General features: G+C 39.3%; 2 protein-coding genes across 3 annotated transcripts; both read right to left on the bottom strand.

The window, feature by feature from the left end:
* Positions 1-58: 58 nt before the first annotated feature.
* On the bottom strand, positions 59-4,829 carry LOC119902549 (C-C chemokine receptor type 3-like). Of its 2 annotated transcripts, XM_038718815.1 has the most exons (3): positions 4,761-4,829; positions 4,568-4,626; positions 59-2,225 (listed from the first exon to the last, which is right to left on the bottom strand). In XM_038718815.1, exons 1-3 carry the CDS (start codon positions 4,812-4,814, stop codon positions 1,121-1,123), a joined length of 1,218 nt encoding a protein of 405 aa, XP_038574743.1. In that variant the 5' UTR covers positions 4,815-4,829; the 3' UTR covers positions 59-1,120. The 2 variants fall into 2 exon arrangements, with proteins under 2 accessions (XP_038574743.1, XP_038574745.1); XM_038718817.1 differs by lacking the exons at positions 4,568-4,626; positions 4,761-4,829 and adding an exon at positions 4,221-4,327.
* Positions 4,830-13,162: 8,333 nt separating this feature from the next.
* LOC119902546 (cytochrome c oxidase assembly factor 1 homolog) lies at positions 13,163-20,620 on the bottom strand. The gene is made up of 6 exons (XM_038718812.1): positions 20,555-20,620; positions 20,317-20,399; positions 19,272-19,383; positions 16,338-16,489; positions 15,635-15,711; positions 13,163-13,539 (listed from the first exon to the last, which is right to left on the bottom strand). Exons 3-6 carry the CDS (start codon positions 19,363-19,365, stop codon positions 13,404-13,406), a joined length of 459 nt encoding a protein of 152 aa, XP_038574740.1. The 5' UTR covers positions 19,366-19,383; positions 20,317-20,399; positions 20,555-20,620; the 3' UTR covers positions 13,163-13,403.
* Positions 20,621-20,810: the final 190 nt, after the last annotated feature.

Raw genomic sequence — 20,810 nt, 5'->3', positions numbered from 1 at the left:
ATACAACAGTTAAGTGAGAAATTGTTTCCATAAAAGGACAGATGTCACAGGGGAACAATTTGATTGGTATTTTATTGGAAGGTTTATTTAAAAGCTTGGACAAGATGTGTAAAAATGCATCTACAAACATACACTTTGCATCCAACATTGAATCAACAAGACTGGAATACTCAGCATAAGGACCAGACCAGGAGCAGGTCTGAAGCTGATACAAAAATCTTTAAGCCATACATATAAACCTGCACTACTTATAGTTACTCAAAAAAAATAAACTTGAACAATGACTTCATGCTAAATTCTTTCTTTGTTCTTCACTGGGCTGCTCGAGGTCTGCCTCAAGGCTGGGTACTCTTAAACCTTTTGAAAAATTACACAATGTATTTGTCTTATATATAACATAGACATAAATAGATATGTCTTCAGCAGGAACCAATAGGCTTGGGAACTGAAAGTGACTGTTGGGTACAGAGCCAGAACGTATTGGGATTAGTTGACAATAAGGAAGATATAGAATAGCTACATACGGCGTGGTAATGGCGCAATGGATAAGACTATACCTTTGGCGTGAGAGACTCGGGTTCAATCCCCCATTGTGGCCCTGAGCAGGACACTTAACCCCTAGTTGGTCCAGAGGCGTGCGACCTGACATGTATAGCAATTGTAAGTCGCTTTGGATAAAATCGTCCGCTAAATGAAAAAAAGACACAAGCCTATCATAAAACCTATTTCAAATAAGAAGCATTTCTAGAGAATGTTAATACATTAAATGTTTTTTTAAAAGTTTGATAAAAAAGGTAAACATTTTAATGTGAGAACTAGGATGATTTAAGTGAAGCAGTCTGAAAATGGCAAACTTGAATGATAAAAAAGAACTTAATGATAAAAGATTTGATTGTTTATAACTGATTATGAGATTTTACAGCATTGGGGTGAAATTTGGTTTTCCAGTCCAACTGAAGAACACAAGTAAACAGAACTCTTTCACTGTGTAATGAGCTAAAACAGATAAAGAGTCGGTTTTATCATGCCTCACTCACTTTTGTTGAAGCACAACATGCTTTTTATTTCAATGCGGATCATTTATACCTGTGTGTGTGTAAGCGTCCGCGTGTCTGTGTGTCTAGTACTCATAAGCAGAGTGTGCTGTCTTCTGTGAGGTGGATCTGGTGCTCTGGCTGCTGAAGCTAATGTGTCTCTTCAGGCAGGGGATCTTCTTGGCCATCAGCCGTCTGAAGTGGCTCTGGAACTTTTTCCCCACAAACGTGTAAAACACAGGGCTGATGCAACAATACAAATAGGCGATGTTCCGGGTCACATACAGTGCATAGTCCAAGGTGTCGGCATCAGAACATGAGTCTTCACTGGTGCTGGAGATCTGAACAGCTCGAAGGAGGATGACGATATTGTAGGGCGTCCAGCAGACAAAGAAGGTGAAGATAATGACAAATATGAGCTTGATGGCGCGGCACTTCTCCTTCATGCGGGTGGAAAGGATGCGGACGGTGATGCTGATGTAGCAGTACATCACCATGAACAGAGGGAGGAGGAAGAAGACCAGGAATTGTTGGTAGTAACTGAACAGACGCCAGCGCTCCATGGTTTTCTCAGAGTATCCCGACTCTTCACACATCAGTCCATTGAAGGGACTCTTCCACACGTTTTGGAAAACGAGCTCTTTCATACTCGCTACAATACTGATGATCCAAACTATCACTGATGAGACGATGGCATATGCCTTTTTCCTGCTCCTAGCAGCTGCCACTGCATGCACCACCGCAAGGTATCGGTCAAAGGTCATAAGTGTGAGGAAGAGGATGGAGCTGTAGAAGCCGATGAAGTAGGCGCTGCTGACCATCTTACACAGAGCCGTGCCAAAAATCCACTCAGACTGATGGTATGTCGCCCAGAAGGGGAGACTGGAGGCAAAGAGAATGTTGGAGAGGACCAAGTTCAGGAGAAAGATGTTTGTCACGGTGTTGAGCTTCTCATACTTGTAGATGATAAAGAGGACAAGCCCATTGCCAAGGTAACTCAGGAGGAAGTTGGTATAGTAGAAAACTGGGATGAATCTCGCACCGAACTGGTTGAGAGTCTTCTTGGCACAGAGCTGGACGGAATTACTGACCACGTAGCTCGGGTCAGTCGTGTCGTAGGTTTCATTGAATAATTCCAGGAACAACTTATATTGCTCGTTGTCATACTCAACACTCATGGCTGAGTTTTTCCTGTGGCAAAGAGACATTAAAGATCCATGTTAATCTATTTGCTGGTAGAAATTGCTCATGAAACACAACTGTTTTCCACGGTCAATGATGGTATGGATGGTGTGTTACTGGGTTTGTAAGTATTCTGAAACAAAAATAAAACTCCTGAGACAAACTGCTTTCAAGTACTTAGCAGTGTTAGCAAAAACCTCAAGCCTGCTCCATCATTTTGTGTTGATCCCATTTGTTACACTCTCAAAATAGAGAACTGAAACCGCTGACTGGAGCAGTAAAAAAATCCTGACTCTCCCAACTGGTTTGCAATACTTGTTCCCAGAAATTAGTCAACATCAAATATGCATGTTTTACCATAGAGTACAATTTGTGAGGAGTATTGTAAAGTGTGCCCTCCAGACGCGCATGGCCAATAGATAGGAAACTATAAACACACACACACCCAGAAACAAAAAGTAAATGAAGTGATATAATAAGACAAGTCAAAGAAGCAGATGATATACACAATTCACTGCAGCCAGTGGAGGGAGTAAGAGAGAGACAGAGCGAGTCAAGCAGCTCATATTGGGGCAGGTGGAGGTTGAGATTTAATGTGTTCAGCATCTGGACATGCGGAAAAGCCTTTGTGAACCTGACTCAGTGTGCTTAGGTCAGAAATGGAGCATGTTTCATCAAAATCAGTGAATAAAGTTATAAATGTGTATTTCTGTACCATAATCAGTGGGGTAAGGCTGACAGAAATACTTACATTTACCTGACGCTTTTATCCAAAGCAACTTACAAATGCTATACGTGTCTGAGGTCACACGCCTCTGGAGCAACTAGGGGTTAAGTGTCTTGCTCAGGGACACAATGGTGGATGGGACACAGTGGGGGATTGAACCCGGGTCTCTCACACCAAAGGCACGTCTTATCATTTCTCCAACCTAAATCTTGTCTTGTGTGGTTTGATAAGCAATAAACTCTTTAAATTCAGAAGCCAATAGCACTAACATTTAGCTAGTTGCTGCCCCTACAGAAGAAAGTGACTTTTAGGGAGAGAGCCCTTAAAGAGACATGGAGCAGAGCGTTCAGACAGAGGGTGACTGGAGGTGCTGTAGCAACAGACAGTATGTCCATATGTATAATGTGTTTTTTGAAACATTTTGTAGTAGAAACTCAAAAATAAAAGTATGAACCTGCAAATGAGCGTAATAAGGGACCTTTAAAACAGTACAAGAAACAGTTCCTAGTAACAGGAAACAAATGTTGAAAGAAGAAGTAGTTCATTAAAGAAGCGAGGTGACTCATTACTTCATCATCTTCAGTGTTTATCATCTGTTTTGATCAAACGTCTTAGTGATTCCACAGCTGTGGGTTATCAATACAGTTTCAGTAACCCATTGATAAATCCTCATGGGTTATTCTCATTATAATAAGCCATCAAATCTGTAGTTTGTTAAAAGCTTGTTACGTATCAGGGCTCAGTTAGTAAATCAATAACTTGTTAAAAGACACACACAGTTTTGTAAAGTAAAAAAGTGTAGTAAAATTATAATAAATAATAAATAAATAGTTACTCATTTAACAGTGTTACTGTTACCTTCCACATCAAAGTAGAAACTTGCATTTCTTCAGCTTTGTATCAGCTGAGGAGACTGTAAAGTTAGTTTGATTCAGGTCACTGTGACAAACTTTTAGGGATTAGTTTAAATGTGATCACAAACAATTCAAAACAGCTGTGATACCTCGAGAGAATGTGCAATTTAAAAAAAAAAAGAGTACTCATGACTCATTTTGAAAGTTCAGCTTACTACTCATGCTCTGTTTGATCCCACTCATTTAAAGACACTTTTTTTCTCCCTTCACTGTACAGTCATTTATAATAATATAATATAATAATTATTATAATTGCAAAACCAAAATTAACCAGCAAAATATGCATATGTACATTTCACAAAGAAGTCTAAATTATTAATAAACAAATCTTAATGTCACTATTGTAAGGCTGATTGAACTCACCAGTGCAGTGGTGTGCAGTGGGAAGAGGACAATAGGGAGAGTTCACTGCAGCTGACTGAGCTCAAGCGTTTTACTGGCAGAGAGGTAAGCATCTGTTAAAGGGGCTGTCCTAAAACTGACTAATGTGCTTAAGTTAGTGTGTATGTGTGTGGCCAGTCAGCAGTTATATGTTAGTATGCATCCGATATGTAGATGTGTGTTAACACTTTAAAGTAAGAAAGAATTTGCTTGAATTTGTATGCTGTCTTCTGTGCATCAACAGTGATAAAATATCTGAAATATTACTCTGTATAGGAGCTGCTTGGCTGTTTTTCCATGTCAAAACATGACAAACACAGGATAAATACCTTGGAGCTTTCTTGCCTACTGTTTCTTCTTTGTCAAATTTTACACCAATTCCAGAAGCCTACTCCAGGCAGATATCAAAGAGTGAAGTTTGGTCAGTAACAAAGTATTTTTCCAAAAATTATGTTGGAAAAAAAAATATTTCTGAAAAAACACTTTAAATAGGAAACTTTGAACTAGTTTAACAGTCCTCACATCGTAAACGGCACTGCCTAGTCTTGAACAAGCTAGGATCACTTTCACAGTCATGGCCAGATGTATTATTTATTTCTGAAAGGAAGAAAATGGAGATATATCAGAGATGCAAACTGCAGCTTGCCAAGTTTTTAAATTGTTCAACATAGGACATGTATTATGATGTAATTTCACTTAGACTTACATTCTTAAAGAGAGAGTGGTTGCTGGAATGCCATGGAGCCAGTATCAGATTAAAAACTGCTGCATAAATAGACTGTATGTATATCTTTCACATTTTAATAATAACCAGACCAACTCCACACACTTTCATAAAATGCAGTTTCATGTAGACGAGAAATTATATTATGTAGAAAAGGTCTAAAACTTATTAGTAAAAATGATAAAAATCTTATCTGATGCTGTTTCCTTTTGCTCTTCCTCTTGCCCACATCTTTGTTTCTCGCTTCTCTTTCCTGCTTATCTGAAACTGTGAGAATTGGGGTGTGAATTTGGTTAGTCTCTGCACCCTGCAAGATGTCTGGCTATGGAAAAGCTAATAGAGTCATTTTACAGACATTCCAAAACACTACAATCATATGTTTTCATACGTCACATAATTAAACAAAATTCCCCTTTTTCTGGAGGACCTTCAAGGCCTGGATGCTGGCACTGTGTTTTTTGACTACAATGAAAAATATCTAAATACTATAAAACACAAGTTGAGAGGTTAAATAAAAAGTTAGAAAATTAGTTATAAAATGTGAATGTTAAGTGTTTGCTTAAAGTAACATTAGTAACATTACAAGTTAGGTGTTAGCTAATCTGTGGTCATTGCTCAATTGTGTAATTTGAAACGTCAAACAACATTACACCCAAAAAGCGAGTCATCAGGTCATGAGGTTTTTCCCACATGAACTGAACGCCTCTACTATGTAGCCTTAATGTTCAGTAAACTAATTCCTTCCCTCTCCAGTTATCCACACTTGGATCATGAGTTGAGTTGTAGGTTAATAGTTGAGCATTGCTGTGGATTTGATATGAATGCACTAGTTTATCGGCTTCGTCTGAGTTGGGTAGCAAGACAGTAAGTCAGAACAGAGGTTAGAGTGACACAATCTCAGATGTGGTTAAAAATGTTAAAATATAGTAGCACAGAACAGAGTGAAACCCTTTCATATGGTTAGGGTTAAATTATAGAATTTAAGCTTCACATACATTAACTATAAATACACACACACACACACACACACATATTTACATATACATACATACATATAATAAAAAAAGTACATCTTTAAATCCTAAAAAAGAGATATGTAAGCTCTTTGTGTGTGTCTGTATGTGAGTGGATGTGTACACACACACACACACACACACACACACACACACACACACACACACACACACACAGGTAGTTTCATAACAAATGTCTCTACCAAAGCAAAAACCAAACTCACACCCTCGACTACAATCATTAACTGAAAACTAAATTACTAAACCAAACCAAATTGTGATTTTTAGCCTCCTCAATTTCATTTATCTATATTTGTAGAGAGATTCTGTTGAAAATGTACAAAGGCACCAAAGCAAATATCGCTTGAAGAAGCAAGCCAGGCTTCCAGTGTTCAAAATCTAAAAATGATGACAGCAAATAAATAGAAATACTGCAAATACTGCCTCTGCCTACTGTCAAAAAGGTAAGTTTCCTGTGGATTGCAATCTAGAGCTGATATGTGTGAAATGTATGCAACACTCAAAAAAGCATGCACACTCTGAATGAGTCTATAAAAAGGTAGTGCCAGTCTACTGCAGTTATTGTTCTGTAGCTAATGGGGATTTTGAATCTCACACATTCTTGTCCGAACAATCAAGTTCATGACAGACAAAAAAAAAAAGATTTGCATAGACTTTTTTTTTTTCCTGGAACCAACTGCGGCGGAAAAAAAGGTGTTAAACCAAGCTCATTTCCTTTGAAGCTTATTTCTTTGAACTTCAATACTTCATGTCTACCCACACACACACACACAATATTTTTGTCATATAATTTCACAATTTTAAACCGTTTAAAATTGTATTTATAAATGTTAAAGGTTTTTTTCCTGTCATTTACATGCACACACCTCTCAGGGGTCTCCAGAACTGAAATAGAAACCTAACCTCTAAACAATGTGTCATATTAAAGTTTTCATTGTCGTTCAGATGCACTGCTGCTAATTATGAAAGTGATCACAACGTCATATACATTCATAAAACACCTAACACTTTCTGGTTTTCTTGAAACAGACAACACAGTTTGCTGGACCGTGCTGACGGTCTTCCACTCACAATACTTATAAAGAGAAATAAAGAGAAATGCATTTCTGTTGAGACATCGCATCCCGTGTAACTAGAAATAAGTAAGTAGAAGTAGAAAACTTTGACACCACGACAAGCCATATGTAAAGGGACCACACAATACACTTGCCTCTGTAAGACATCCCTGGATCTTTTACAAGTGATCCAGAATGCTGCTTCTAAGCTATTGGCCAAGTCCTCCTCTTCTGTAACACTGATCTTTATTTTGTTACGCTGACGCCCCACCCAATTTAGAATCTAATTCAGGATTCTCCTGTAGAGCTCTGCATGGTCAGACGAGGGTCGTGCACCTTCCTACATCAGTGAGTATTGCAGCCCTGTCACTAGTGCTGAAGGTCTCTGAGGTCCTGCCTGTCTTTGGGTCCTCCATCACGGTTTGGTTGCTCCTTTCTGCAGGATTAAAACTAAAGACTGAGGCTCCTATATTTTGGACACACTCCTGACCTCATCACCTACATGTTTAGACTTGCTTACTCATTATTTATTTTACCCTCATATTACCTGCATATTCAGTGGTGGAAGAAGTACTTACAAGCTTAAAATAAAAGTATTGATACTGCACTGTAAAATAAGAATCTATTATGCATTCAGGACTAACTACTTAAACATTAACTGACTTTGTGGCCACTTTTGCAGTAGACAATGCTGTTAGCACTTAGCACAGACATATTATCACCAGACATATCACCGGACATTGCGTCATGGTGACATTGTTCGAAAGACTAGAAAGGTGTTAAATAAGTACAGTCCATTTACCACTCATCATTCTGTCTTACCGCTTCAGCAGCAAAATCATGGCCAAGTTGAACTCTTTTCCCTCTCTCCTCTCTGCTACCAAAGATGTTATTGGTCCAGCCCAGTGTCAATGAAGAAAAAACACATTGGGCCGATCTACCTGTTTTATAAGCCGGTCAGACAAACAAGCAAAAAAAAATAGTGTTCATTTGGAGTGGCGTTTGTGTCCACCTGATGAACATCCAATATTAACTGTTTTGTCTCCATCAACGTCTGACAAAAATGTCTGGCTCTTTAGCTGGTAAATGCTCCAATATGTTCACCAGCTAATACTCTCTACCTGTAAACAGGTTTCCAATCAAATGTAGTACAAATTTAAGTAGTACAAATGTGAAATAGAGAAAATGCTAAAGAAAATGTGAATTAATTCGTGTTTCAATTGGTTTGTTGAGACAAACAGCTGATGGGGCTATTTTTCTAGTCAGATGCCTGTAAACCATTGCATAAGAGAAAAAGATGATCAAATGAGCTGCATTCAAACCACAAACTGTGAAAAAGAATGTAGAAAACACAATGGAAATTTGGCATTTATTTTTGCTTCATCTATTAATTGAAGGAACGTCTGTTCATTATTCCATACACATCAGATGTTGTCGTCTCTTACATAAAACATTGACTGTCAGTTGACACTGAAATAAATTTTGCATCCATTTACATTTACATCCTTGGGGGCTCTGCTCAAGAAATGTGCACATGCAGGTGCATCTCAAAACATTTTTTGAATAGGGTGGAAAAGTTCATTTTCTTCCATAATTTAATTCAAAAAGTGAAGATAAATTTGATGATTACGGCTTACAGCTCATGGAAATCAAAAATCCAGTATCTCAGAATGTATTAGAATTTTAGAATACAGAAAAGTTGACCTGAGAAGAACACTTGCAAAGGTTTGCTGAGCCTTTCAGTCTGGTTCTGATGCTCACAAAAACAATTTCCCATGATCTTCAATTTTTTGACATACACCTGTATATTTTTCTCAAAACTCCAGTATCTCTAGAATGTATTAGAATTTTGAGAATAATGATCAGTGGACCAGTGGCCTGTACGACGAAGCGAGGTAACTGGCTTATCCAGGAGTAACTTTGTGACGTCGGGTATGACTTCCCAGTTAACCCGTACTACGAAAGGTGGATAGGTGTTAAACGAGATCTGTTGCCATGGAAATTTACGCTGCATCTCTAAACCGCTCCGAGCAGGTTTTGTTCATGGTTAACTCGAGGTTACCTTGTAGACCACATCTGTACTCAGGGTTAATGATGAGAAGTGGGATATTAATACACACCTCTTCATAAAATGTTTAGATTTCATCCTGCGGTTGCAATGAAGTTCTGAACACAACAGCGTTACGTTCAAACAGCGAGCCCTGCAGCCTCGGTGATTTATGTAGCCCATCTGTAGTTTATAATTTAATTCTCCTAAGTGTTTTCACATATTTAGATTATTATTTTACATGTCCAAAAAATAGGGAGCCAGGGTCGGGGTTAATAACCGAGGGAAAAAAAACTCCTGGATGAAAGTGTGGAATTTAGAAGACAGAAGAAAAATCGGAAATTCCCTGAAATTAATGTCATAAAAAATCGAGTCTCTAAGGTACATGGTTGTGGGCTAAATTCAGGAGTATTTCCTCACTGCAATTATTAAATTCTGTCTCGGATTATTCCCCCTCTCCGCTGGCTCCTTTTCTTCTATTACAATGGACCTTATGTGCAGTTGTACCTTTACATTTTAATCATATTACACATAAAAGAAGAGCCCATAAAATACACAATAGAGATTTGAACTACTATAAGAACACTGTGAAGATAATTAGGCTACAAATTTACTCAAGGTGTTGCCAACAAGCCTCCCTGGCCACAATATTAGATTTAGCTGTTAACTTGTCTTTACATTCATAATTTCCTGACACTACCAACGTGCATGTGCCTTTGCGAAAAAACTCTGCCTGCACGACCGAACACACCCTTTCATGTCTCCTATGAGTGTTAACACAGACTCAACTAACCAACGTCTTATCCACCTTCGTAGTACCGTTTAACTCCAGTGTAGGCGGTCAGAGTTTCTCAACCCTGAGTTTGCCTGATAACATCGAGTTAACTGAGTAGGTTGAACTCCCTTCGTAGTACAGGCCACAGGTTGCCAGGGCTCTGTGCTGCGACACTCTCCAAGGTGCTGAACTTGCTGCGGTGAAGACCTAGGTGACCATCAAGAGTGTGCTCTCTCATCCCATCCACAGTAGTGGGCTACTGCAGTGGGGAAATACCAGTTACCTGTCTCTGAAGCTTTTGCCATATTGTCTGAGGAAGTGGAGAGGATTTTTGACCATCTCAGACTCAGGCTGAGAAGCTGGAAAACTGAACAACTTTACAGTAAATAACCGATATGCTTTCCTTGCCACTTCCTGTCCACTGCTTTTGAACACCTCCAAGACACAGCCATCTTCTCCAAGTTGGATTTGAGCCATGCAAACAATTGCATGTGCATAATGGAGATGGGAGATGAATGGAAAACGGTTATTAACACAACCACTGGACATTATGAACATTTAGTCATGTCCTTTGGCTTGGCTAATGCTCCAGCAGCTTTACATTTTACAATACATTTTTATTTAGGATTATTGATTGCATTTGAAGCAATATGTTTTACATCCAATCAGAGTTAGGATAGAGTTAATAAATAAATCAGACAATGCAAAAGCAATTTATTGATATTCCCAAAGTTATGATCGAGACCGAGACAAGACCGAGTACAAATGCGGTCCAGTCCGAGACGAGACCAAGACCAATATAAAGTGGTCTTAAAACTGGTCTCGGTCTACTGTAAGTGGTCTTAAGTTGGTTTAAGGTGGTAGGCATGTAGGTAATTAAAACGGCACATACCTTGACCTATCATCACCACTGATGAGACGCGCCTCAATAGTAACAATACAGCCTACACTACCATGGGACTAAAAGAAGGTTCTGACCTTTGAACTGGGCCCCAGCATTACCTTTAACACAGACTATTCACTGGCTAAATTGATTCTTCTTTTTCCCGTGTGCACAATGCCTACATTCCCATTACTATCCGAGGTCTCGATTAGCTTAGCTAGTCTTTAAATTTAATTAAGGGAAAACTGGTCTAAAACTGAAACAGTTCAAAACACACTAAACGACAGACTTTCTCAAAGCGAAACTTTGACTGCTTGAACATTTTTTCACAGCACTGTGCGTCTAATGATAATGACATACTTTTTCACATCCTGTGCTGCATTACCCCATTTATACCAGCTGTCCCTAAAAGCAAGAATATCTCAGAATAAGGGTACAATGTTATTCACCGGGAGTGTAATTATTAAGCCGAACTACAACAAAAAAAACACTTTCTTCCTAAAAACACATACAAAAACAAAAGCAGAGGAAGGACAACATGCAGCAGTGACAGGTGGTGTGAAGGAAACGGTAACAGCTGTCCAACTTTGTTACAGTGTCATATTGTGTTGCTAGACTGAGCTGTTTACTTCTCTGATGGACTACTTTTAATTTGTGACAGGACAAAAATAGGTTTGGGCGGCTTGTACTAATTGGGGCTTCTGTGTTCCCTCAATAAATTGTTAAAGATTACATTCTAGTGAATTGGTCCATTCTCTCCACCAATAAACTTTGTTTATATCTGTTGATGTAAAAGAAACTTCTTCTGTATATGCAACTGTATCGAAGGCAATGGTGGATTTTTTTTTTTTTTGTGGTAACCGTGGTTTTGATTTCACCTAACAAAACAGAAGACCATTGCCATGTTTTCTTCTTGCTTCATGTTATAGACTCTCTCACAGGTCATGTTTTCTTCCAACACCACAGGTACATTGTCTAGAAGCAGGCAGTTGCAACAACACATTACGTGTGTTCATTATAAATAGCCTACTTTTACCATGGTAATATAAAATTTTTATAAACACAGATCTCACAGAACAGGATTATTTTAGCCAGCTGAGATTCTGGATAAAATATATGAGAACCACCTATGAGAAAGATTTGCATTACCTTTCCTACAAATACAGTGTGGACAAAATAATGCATTCCCAATAAAAGTGCAAAAGTACAACTGGGCTGAGTAACATCCTTTCAAATCAGTAGAATGGCAGGCAGTGATCTGCAAATGAGCTTCCACTGATTTATTAATGCAATTTATACTGTATACTACATCATCAACTAGTCTTTGTTCTTTAAAAAAAAAACACATTTCCACTATCTATTATACTACTAGTAGTGTACCCTTATTAATGCAGTTGTAATGTCTGTGTAGAACTGCACCTTGTTTAGTTACTCTACAGCTAACCTTAGCTTAGTTTAATCTACATATTAACAATGAACAATAAAACTTGCCCTACTATCAAAGACCTTAACCAGGCCGCTGTCATGTCATATGTTACCATAGCCTACCTGAAACTACGTTACTAATAATATGTTAAGTGCTTAATGACTTTTTATGCAAAAGTATCTAATGAAATGATTGGCTGGCATCATGCACTCACTGCGCATGAATGTGTGTTCTCGGGGAGTGGGTTTGGATGAAAGCTGGAAGGGAGGCGGTGAGATTTTTGTTCTCCAATATTATCTATCCTAGCTCATTAAAACAGAAAATCAAGGATGGAGAAGCAGTCAGGGACAGCGGATGACGATATCATGGAAATCACGCTGCGCGTCATGGAATGCCGCGTTACAGGAGGGCGTGGAAATACAAGGTGGTTTTTCTTTTTGCGGTCTCGTTTAAAGAGTCTTCTTCATACCATTTTTTATGATATCTTCTCAACCTTAAGAAAGTTTCGAGAACACAGAGCATCCTTTTGCTGTTTTGCAGATCTGTTGTGCAACACCTACTCTCAAACTGGAAAAAGGAAAAAAAAAAAACACAACAGGGCCATCACCAGGGTAAACCTGCTTTTTGAAAACACAGGGGAGTCAGCCCTGATTATCTGTGTATTTGTATCTAATAAAAAGATCACAAATGTGCTTTCTATGTGTGGGACTACATTTACCTCATCTACATCTGCACAGGAAACAGGAAGTCGTGGTAAAGTCAGTGAAACTGCAGGTTTGGTTCCTGCTGTTTGCCTTGGTTTTTTGTCTTTATTTTTTAATTTGTGGTCTCCCCCCCCTTTCTCTCCCCATCTACCCATCTCTCTCCCCTTCTATTTTTATACACCTCATTTTCCATGTCGGGACACATCATACTTCGAACGGAAACTCTATAAAAACACCAGCAACAGCTTAAGAGAGCAACACAACATTGCAACAACATTCCAGCATCACATTATTTAATTAAAATTAAGCTCAAATACACAAAAGAATATAGAGCAGTCTGTTGGACGCCCAGTGACACGTGTCATGAGCACCTGCTGTATCTTCAAAATGATGCTGGAGTTGTTGAGGATTTGCCGTTTGGTAAATATACCATATATATACACACATATATATTTTTGGTGAATTAGACCTCCATTCAACTTCCACTTTCAAGGTTCTCATTAGTACTTGGAGTTAATCAGTGCCAGTTGCCCTTGTCTAGCCCCTGTGTGTGCTTTGTTGCCTGAGTTTGTGCTGTAGCTGGTGGAGGAGGATTCAGCAGGTCGATGGTCTGTCCTTCCCGGAGCATCAGAAATGCTTGCTTCAGACTCCACCTGCAGGGAGGGACAAACATGAGTCTGGAAAGGTGCATACAAAGCACGGGTAATGCTACATTGAAAGTGTGACAAACATTGATCTTCAAAATACAAAGTATGGAGACAGACACGATAGCAGAGGACTAAATTGCGTGTGAATCCTAAAATATTCCATGTGCAATTTTTTTAGTACCTGTTATGAGTGATTTCTAAGAATTATTGCATAGATGACAACAGGCGCAAACACAAAGGAGGTGGCAGTATTTAAATGAGGGTTTTGCATTTTAATGGTTTCCACCATGGAGAGTCAGGAGGTTTGTTTCGTTCAGTGCGTCCCGAGTATGTGGAAATCGCTGCATTGCACTTGTACTTGGAACAGCAAACCTGAAAAACTGCTTTGGGAAACCCCAGCAGCTACAGTATGCTGGAATGCCCCAGATGCGAGGAAATGCCAGCAGATCGTGCTTCACCTAGCCAGAGGGAACAATCACCGACCGTCTGCACCGCGCCCAGTTGCTCCGCGATCTCCTGACCCTGTACGCCCCAACGCCCTATTCCCTCTCCGATACCTACAATGGGTTGTGTCGCTATTACAACCGGCGCGCTGTGAACAGTTGGAGATCGTTCCCTCTGGCTGGATGAATTTTATGCACCTAATTCAATGCACTACTGCAGCTGGGGGCTCTCCGCAGCGCCACTCAACTTTCTAAATTCTTCCATCTCACGGAGAAAAGAAGTCAGGTCGATGCAAATTTGCTTTATTGGCATGAATGTTAATACAACCGTGTTGCCAAAGCTAAAGGAAAATGCAAATAAAAGTTCATCGAATAAATAAAATATTATGTATATAATGTATTTCAATACATTGGATATAGAATAATATTATCTAATATTATCTTTCATTACGGCTGTGTCTCTTTCTCGTAACGATAACAGCAGCCATCTCTGCGCAGCACTTGGCGGTTTGCACAGATGCTGTTGCACTCACATGAAATTGCGTTTAGGCTTGTTAGATCACATTGCGTGTAGTAGATCCCACTTTGCAAAATAAAACTGCATATTCATTAAGGCAAAAGTAGAAAATAAAAAACAGGCGCTATCTTGCCTTTTTGAAAACGTCATTCTGCGTGCACACCGTTAGTAGCATCAGCTTACGTGTTAATTTGCAGGTGATAACACGTTTTTACTCACGCAAACCTTTAGTAAATCTCACATTTAAGTGTCACTCTGTATGTAAATCTATATGTCACGTTATAAGCATTATCGTAGTTTATATAATGTTCATTATGTAACCTCACAACTTGTGACATATATTGCATAAAACTCCCATGCTCCTATTTCATTGACGCAAGTGCAGGCGCAGGCGCTATTAGGGTGTAGTGGTTTCTTAATACAATCTCAGCCAGTCACATCACTGGTCTCTTAGCTCTGAAACACCTGAGCCAATGGTCATGTGTAAATGGTCACATTATATAGAAACTGATGTGATACAATCTCCGTAAGAGCTTCTGTACTGACAACCTCTTTTAAATCTATTTCCTCCTGCAACAAGTGACAACAAGTTTGTTTGTTCTTGCTATAAAGCCTTTGGCTATTGCTTTGCATTCTCTCAAGGGTTATAGTGGGATTTATATCTTTACATGCAGCAATTTGCTCTTACAGTACTGTGCAAACGTTTTAGGCTGGTACGGAAAAATACTGTAAAATAAAAAAGCTTTCAAAAATAGACATGTTAACAGATTATATTTGTCAATTATCAAATTCAAAATGAGTGAACAGACGAAAAAGGTATGACCACCCTTTGCCTTCAAAAGAAAAGCCTTGGGCCTTTCCTTACATTCATTCATAGATCCGTGGAAGCTCTGTGCTGTACAAATACCACACATATATGCAAAGTGATTTTCAAGGGCAGGGGGATTCCATACTGTGCTGCTCCCAAATTGATATCACTATGCCACATTAATTTGCCAGCAATTAAAAATGTCAACATCTATGAGAAGCATTTATGAAAGCTCACAATAATTTACACAACACATTAATATGTCACAATAAATTTAATAAAAATTGATTGTCACCATCATTCGCACTGAAGTATAGAACAGAATCTACTCACCTGTTGGTATTTGGGTCTCTAACTGAAGAAGTGTACAGATAACCTCCGTTTTTTGACCCAGTCACAGGGATCTGTATCTGCAACAAAATGCAAATTTAAATTAATCTGCAGTGAAAACAGAAATCAGAGCTTTATGAATGGAATTAATATTCAGTTTAATTCATGCATTATAAATGAATCAATTGCTGGATTCATTGAATTTGTTCACATTTACTGATAGTTGTGAGCGGTTGTATGTGCCCATTCAATTGCTGTTTAGCAGTCATTAGTTATGTGTGTAGTTAGTAGTTTAATAAACTTTTCATAAAAAAATTAACCTGATTAGGAATTTGTGTGTGTGAAATAAATGGTCACTGTACACCAGTCAAAAATTCTGAGGCAAACCTTCTAGATGAAATTAATGAATTGGTTATCAAGTTTCCTGTTTCAAAGGGTGGTGCCTGGAGTTAAATTCAATTATTTTATGTGAACACTGATTTCTTCTGACAGTCGGCAGTGAGTTTGAATCTGCTCCTTCACACTAACCCATTTTCATAACTATTAAGCAATGTATCACTACAACAGGGACAGGTAGCCAAACAATTGTTTGCACAGCTGACCGAGTCTCCAGCACAAGTGGGCAGAAGTTTTGTAGAAACAGTCTGGTGAAAGCTCCAGTCGAACAAAGAATGACACATTCTGATGACTTTCTAAAACACAATACCTGTGCAGTGTGCTGATCTACGCGGTTGTTTCTGTTAGTCAGATGGATGTTGTGGACTTTTAAAGGCGGGGCCCCCAAGCTTTCCATGGCAAGTGGACATGCTTCCAACTTCTGCAGAGCCAGTCTGTGGTAGTCTGACTCGACAAATCTCTCTAATTGGACAGTAGACAGAAAGGTACAAAAAATGTAGAGGGTTATAAAATGACAAGTGTTGAAAACAGTTGAAACATTAAAGTGTAAGCAGTTCTCATTGAAAGTGAACTGACAGTTAAGGAGTAAAAGTTGAGTGCAGTTTGTTGACAAGTAGCAGGTGAAAGCTGTTGCAATGTCAGTTAAAGTGTGAGCTCTGAAAAGCTCAGTTCAACCAGCGTGCGAACTAAACCATGACTTTCGGGGGTCGTACTAGTGACACATAGGGAGTGGGGCGGTGGAGCGTACAGCGCCGGGGACAGGAGATTGCGGAGCAACTGGCCCGCCGTGGACGGTCGGTGATCATTCCCTCTGGATGGATGAAGTCTGATTTTACTCATGGATCCAAGATGACAGAGAAATATAGAAATTAATGGCAATAAAGCATGCAACACTAGACACACAACCTCCAGTCTAGTCTCACGGTGGGACCCAGAGAAGTTCAGAAAGAGTCATCTTTATGCAAAGACAGCTAATCATGGCTGTTTTTATTCCATCGGGAAGCGGAAGCACAGCTGTCAGCAGCTCAACTGCTGTAGACAGCCTGCTACTTTGAGTCCGTTTGTGTGAACAGGGATTGTTGTGTGGGGTTAAAGAAGTTGAAGTTTTGGTTAAAGTAAAAGCACGAGCACAAGTCAAGTTCTTTTTTATTGTTACTTCCTCTGTGGTTTTGTGCCCAGACCCAGCAGACACAAGCAGCGTAATTAATGATTAGTTTTTGTGAGAACAAGTTGGGATTAAATGAAATTCATCAGTAACTGATCCGTGGTCAGATAGCAGAAGATAAAGAAGCAGCTGCAAAAAAACATGTTCTGCTAATAAGTAGCTTTTTCAAAAAAGCAAGAAATGTAGAGGAGCTTTGAAGCATCGTCTACTTTACCAGCTATGCTCAGCCTCAGGAAGTTAACTGTAACATTAGCTAACAGTTATATAACTATATTATTATTACATAGTCACCGTCCACCAGAAAAATATATAGCTAGCTGGACTTTGAGGACTTGATCGGCTACTTTACATAGAAAAAGACAGAATATAAGAACTTCTAAAGGTGAGAGCTGTTATTCTACCTGTAAACCAGGAAACTTAGGTTAATCTGATTGTGTGACCAGATAATACATTTTTCTGCAGGGTTTACATGCTGTTTGCATGCAACATTGCGTCATTATGATGTGATGCTGCTATAAACTTGTGTGAGAGTTAAGTTTGTCAAATACTAGATATGTTGGCTTTTGGAGTGTGTGAAGTTGCCCAGCTCACTTAGTGACTGTTCTTTTGCAAACTGCACTCAGCAGTGTTGTGTTATGATGTTGTCAGTCATATTTCATAATTACTAGTGTGCTTTCTGCTTGGGTGATTTTCAGTGAACACTATTTTTGCCACAGTACTGAGCCACACACTGTCTTGGGATGACTGAATTCATTATATCATTGTATTGTTATTTGTGAGTGAGATGGCAGCACTTGATTTATTGAACAGGACAGGCAGACTTGCTGCCTGCTCAGCTGGACTAGTCATCAACGTTTCACCAATGTGCGTGACTTGACATGCCAGCTTGGCTGGAAGTTCAAATAGCCTAATTAAGGTGGGCTTTAGCATCATGTGTGTGTGTGTGTCTGTGTGTGTTGGTGCAGTCTGTCTGGTGAGGCGAAGGTGCTATCAGGTGCCTGTGGTTTGCTGGGTGTCAATAGCTTTGTTAATGAAAGTGCGGGTGTTAGGGATGGGAGGAGGGCCCTTCGTAGCTTCAGTACCTAGGGGCCCCTGGGGGTACTAATCCGGCCTTGACAAAGGGACATTAGGGTGGGGTAGAGGAAAGAACCAAAGTTTTGACACTGTTTGTATTGACTGTCCCGTATTTTACCTTTTGGGGGCAGGAGAAAAAATATTTGAATTAAACAAAGAACACTTACAATTTTACATCAAAGTACGTTATAACTACCTGAAGTATTCCTGAGTGAGCTTTATAGAATACAGAATGTCTCTGCTTTTCATCTACTTTTCTTTAACACTAGGGCACCGTAAAGCACACTTGGAGATGGCAATGATGAACCACATCCTGAATCACTACCATTACTTTAAATCAAGATTTACCACTTTATCTTTGACCACATGGTTGAAACCAGGCACCCCTTCTTTTTGTCTCTTATGGTTGAGGATGGTGCTAGGTAGTGGCAATCCAGTCAACTCATGTGAGGTAATGTCGTCACCTGCAGGTTAAACTAGTAAACTGCCTCTCACTCTTTTTTTTTCTGCAACAGTCAGTGGACTGTCTGTGTCGCTGTGCACATGACAAGAACCATAATGCATGTACATTTGACCAGATCAGATGTGTGAGACTGAAAACCGACCAATTCTGGTAACCGGCTGATCAATCGGCGCATTTCTGGTTAAAGTTATGCACTTTGCAACCATTTCGTTACATTTATTCATTCAGCTGACACTTTTATCCAAAGCGACTTACAATTGCTATATATGCCAGAGGTCGCACACCTCTAGAGCAACTAGGGGTTAAGTGTCTTGCTCAGGGACACGTTGGTGGATGTGTCACAGTGGGGGATTGAACTCTCACAACAAAAGCATGTGTCTTATGCACTGCGCCATCATCACCCCAAGCAGTGCAAGTCCAGTGAGATCAGTTTAAATGTCAGTTGAATTGTGAGAGAATAAAGCAGCTGCCTCCACAACACACACACACACACACACACACACACACACACACACACACACAGAGCGATCATTTGTACTCACTCTGCAGCAGATAGTACATGGTGCCGATCCCTCCACCGGTCAGCACTGTAGTGAAGATGGTGAGCTGCTGCAGCTGACTGGTGGAAACTCTCATCTTTTCTTCCTTGTAAGCCTGCACAGACAGACACTGTAGCTGGCAAAATATCTTACATAATGAAGTAACTATGAGTTACACCACAGGAACAGAAGCAGCAACTGCATTAAACATCGGAGCTCACAAACCTTTTAGCCTATGGGCTTTCAAACCATGAAATATCTAAACCTTTGCTCACAGAATCAGTTTCTGCTTTGACATTTTCAGTGGCAAAAACATTCACAGTGGGAAATAAAATATAAATGTTACACTGCACTGCAGCAGCTTTCAATAATCAACCTTGCTGCAGTCAGCTGTCTGTTATCACCTACTCAAAAAGCTTGAGGTTCGTGGTAATGAAATATCACCGAATGTCTAAAATAAATATGTTGGCATGTATGAGTTTTAATCAACTTGTAACTTGTGAAAAATATTCCAGCGCCTCTTTCTTCCCTTGTATAAAATGCTTTATGTAAATGGACCAGAATTATGTGCCACACCACTGGTACTGAGTGCAAATCCTGAAATATACTGCAGTTATGCTGCTTATTATGTTATATTCATTTATATATATTTGATGTTGAAAGTGATGCAATAAGACACTGAATAAAAAAAAATTGGCCATATTTGTTTATTTATCTAATTAAGCTCTATAATTTAGATACTAGTACCTGTTCATTAGTTAACTATTCTAAAAAATACTAAATAACATTTTCATTCTTAATACTAGATTTTTTACTAGTTATGGAAAACTTATGGAATAGATCCTTACTAATAAGTAACGTTAAGTGGCTTTTAAATAGCGACTCCTAATTTTAAGTACTAAATGTCTTAAACACGGCTCAGCATTTCTACGATCCTGGCCATGACCCTGAACGTTACAGCTAACAGCACAAAGAGATGTTTGCGGTAACGTTCACTGTCTTTATGATGTAACGTATTGTTTGACTAGAATAATTTAATGTGCCTTACCGCAGGAAACTGTGGAGGATCTTCCTGCTTACTTTCTTCTCGGAACACTCCACGAAAGCGCAGCTTCAGCTACAGGGACATTCCTAAAATAAATGAAAAATGTGTTTAGAATCAGTGGGAAATCAGTGGCTTTTCGTGTGTGTGTGTGTGTGTGTGTGTGTGTGTGTGTTTGCACGTGTATACTGTCTAACTGCAGCTGATCTTCATATGACATGACAGCTCTGTGTCTGCAGCTCACCTTGTTACACACCAGTAGGACGCATGGTGGGACGACTCCGCGCCTCTGTTTACATCCGTAAACGTCACACGGACTGTATCGGGTGCGCTCCATTAATACTCTGGCGTGTGCCTTTCATGTTCGGCCAGGCGGCTTTGTGTTATTTAGCAGTTTGATAACATCAACTAGAGATTTATAGCTAGCAGCAAGTGACTGAGCAACATTGTGTAATTTTACCACAGAATAACATCTCTGTGAATCCTTTCCATAATTCAAT

This window comes from Micropterus salmoides, unplaced genomic scaffold (assembly GCF_014851395.1).
Source record: "Micropterus salmoides isolate LMB-PRFRI ecotype aquatic unplaced genomic scaffold, ASM1485139v1 Ms_hic_scaffold_14, whole genome shotgun sequence".
Classification (NCBI taxonomy): Eukaryota; Metazoa; Chordata; class Actinopteri; order Centrarchiformes; family Centrarchidae; genus Micropterus; species Micropterus salmoides.
Note: the sequence above shows the minus strand (reverse complement) of the source record. Positions and strands in the feature narration are given on the sequence as shown.

Coding starts and splice junctions, on each gene's coding strand:
- LOC119902546 (XM_038718812.1), bottom strand. CDS start 19,365: ATGAGAGTTTCCACCAGTCAGCTGCAGCAGCTCACCATCTTCACTACA. Junction 15,712..16,337: donor TAGATCAGCACACTGCACAG/GTATTGTGTTTT, acceptor ATTTTGTTGCAG/ATACAGATCCCTGTGACTGG. Junction 13,540..15,634: donor AGAGACCCAAATACCAACAG/GTGAGTAGATTC, acceptor CCCTCCCTGCAG/GTGGAGTCTGAAGCAAGCAT.
- LOC119902549 (XM_038718815.1), bottom strand. CDS start 4,814: ATGACTGTGAAAGTGATCCTAGCTTGTTCAAGACTAGGCAGTGCCGTT. Junction 4,627..4,760: donor TAGGCAGTGCCGTTTACGAT/GTGAGGACTGTT, acceptor TGCCTGGAGTAG/GCTTCTGGAATTGGTGTAAA. Junction 2,226..4,567: donor GTAGGCAAGAAAGCTCCAAG/GTATTTATCCTG, acceptor TCTTTGCCACAG/GAAAAACTCAGCCATGAGTG.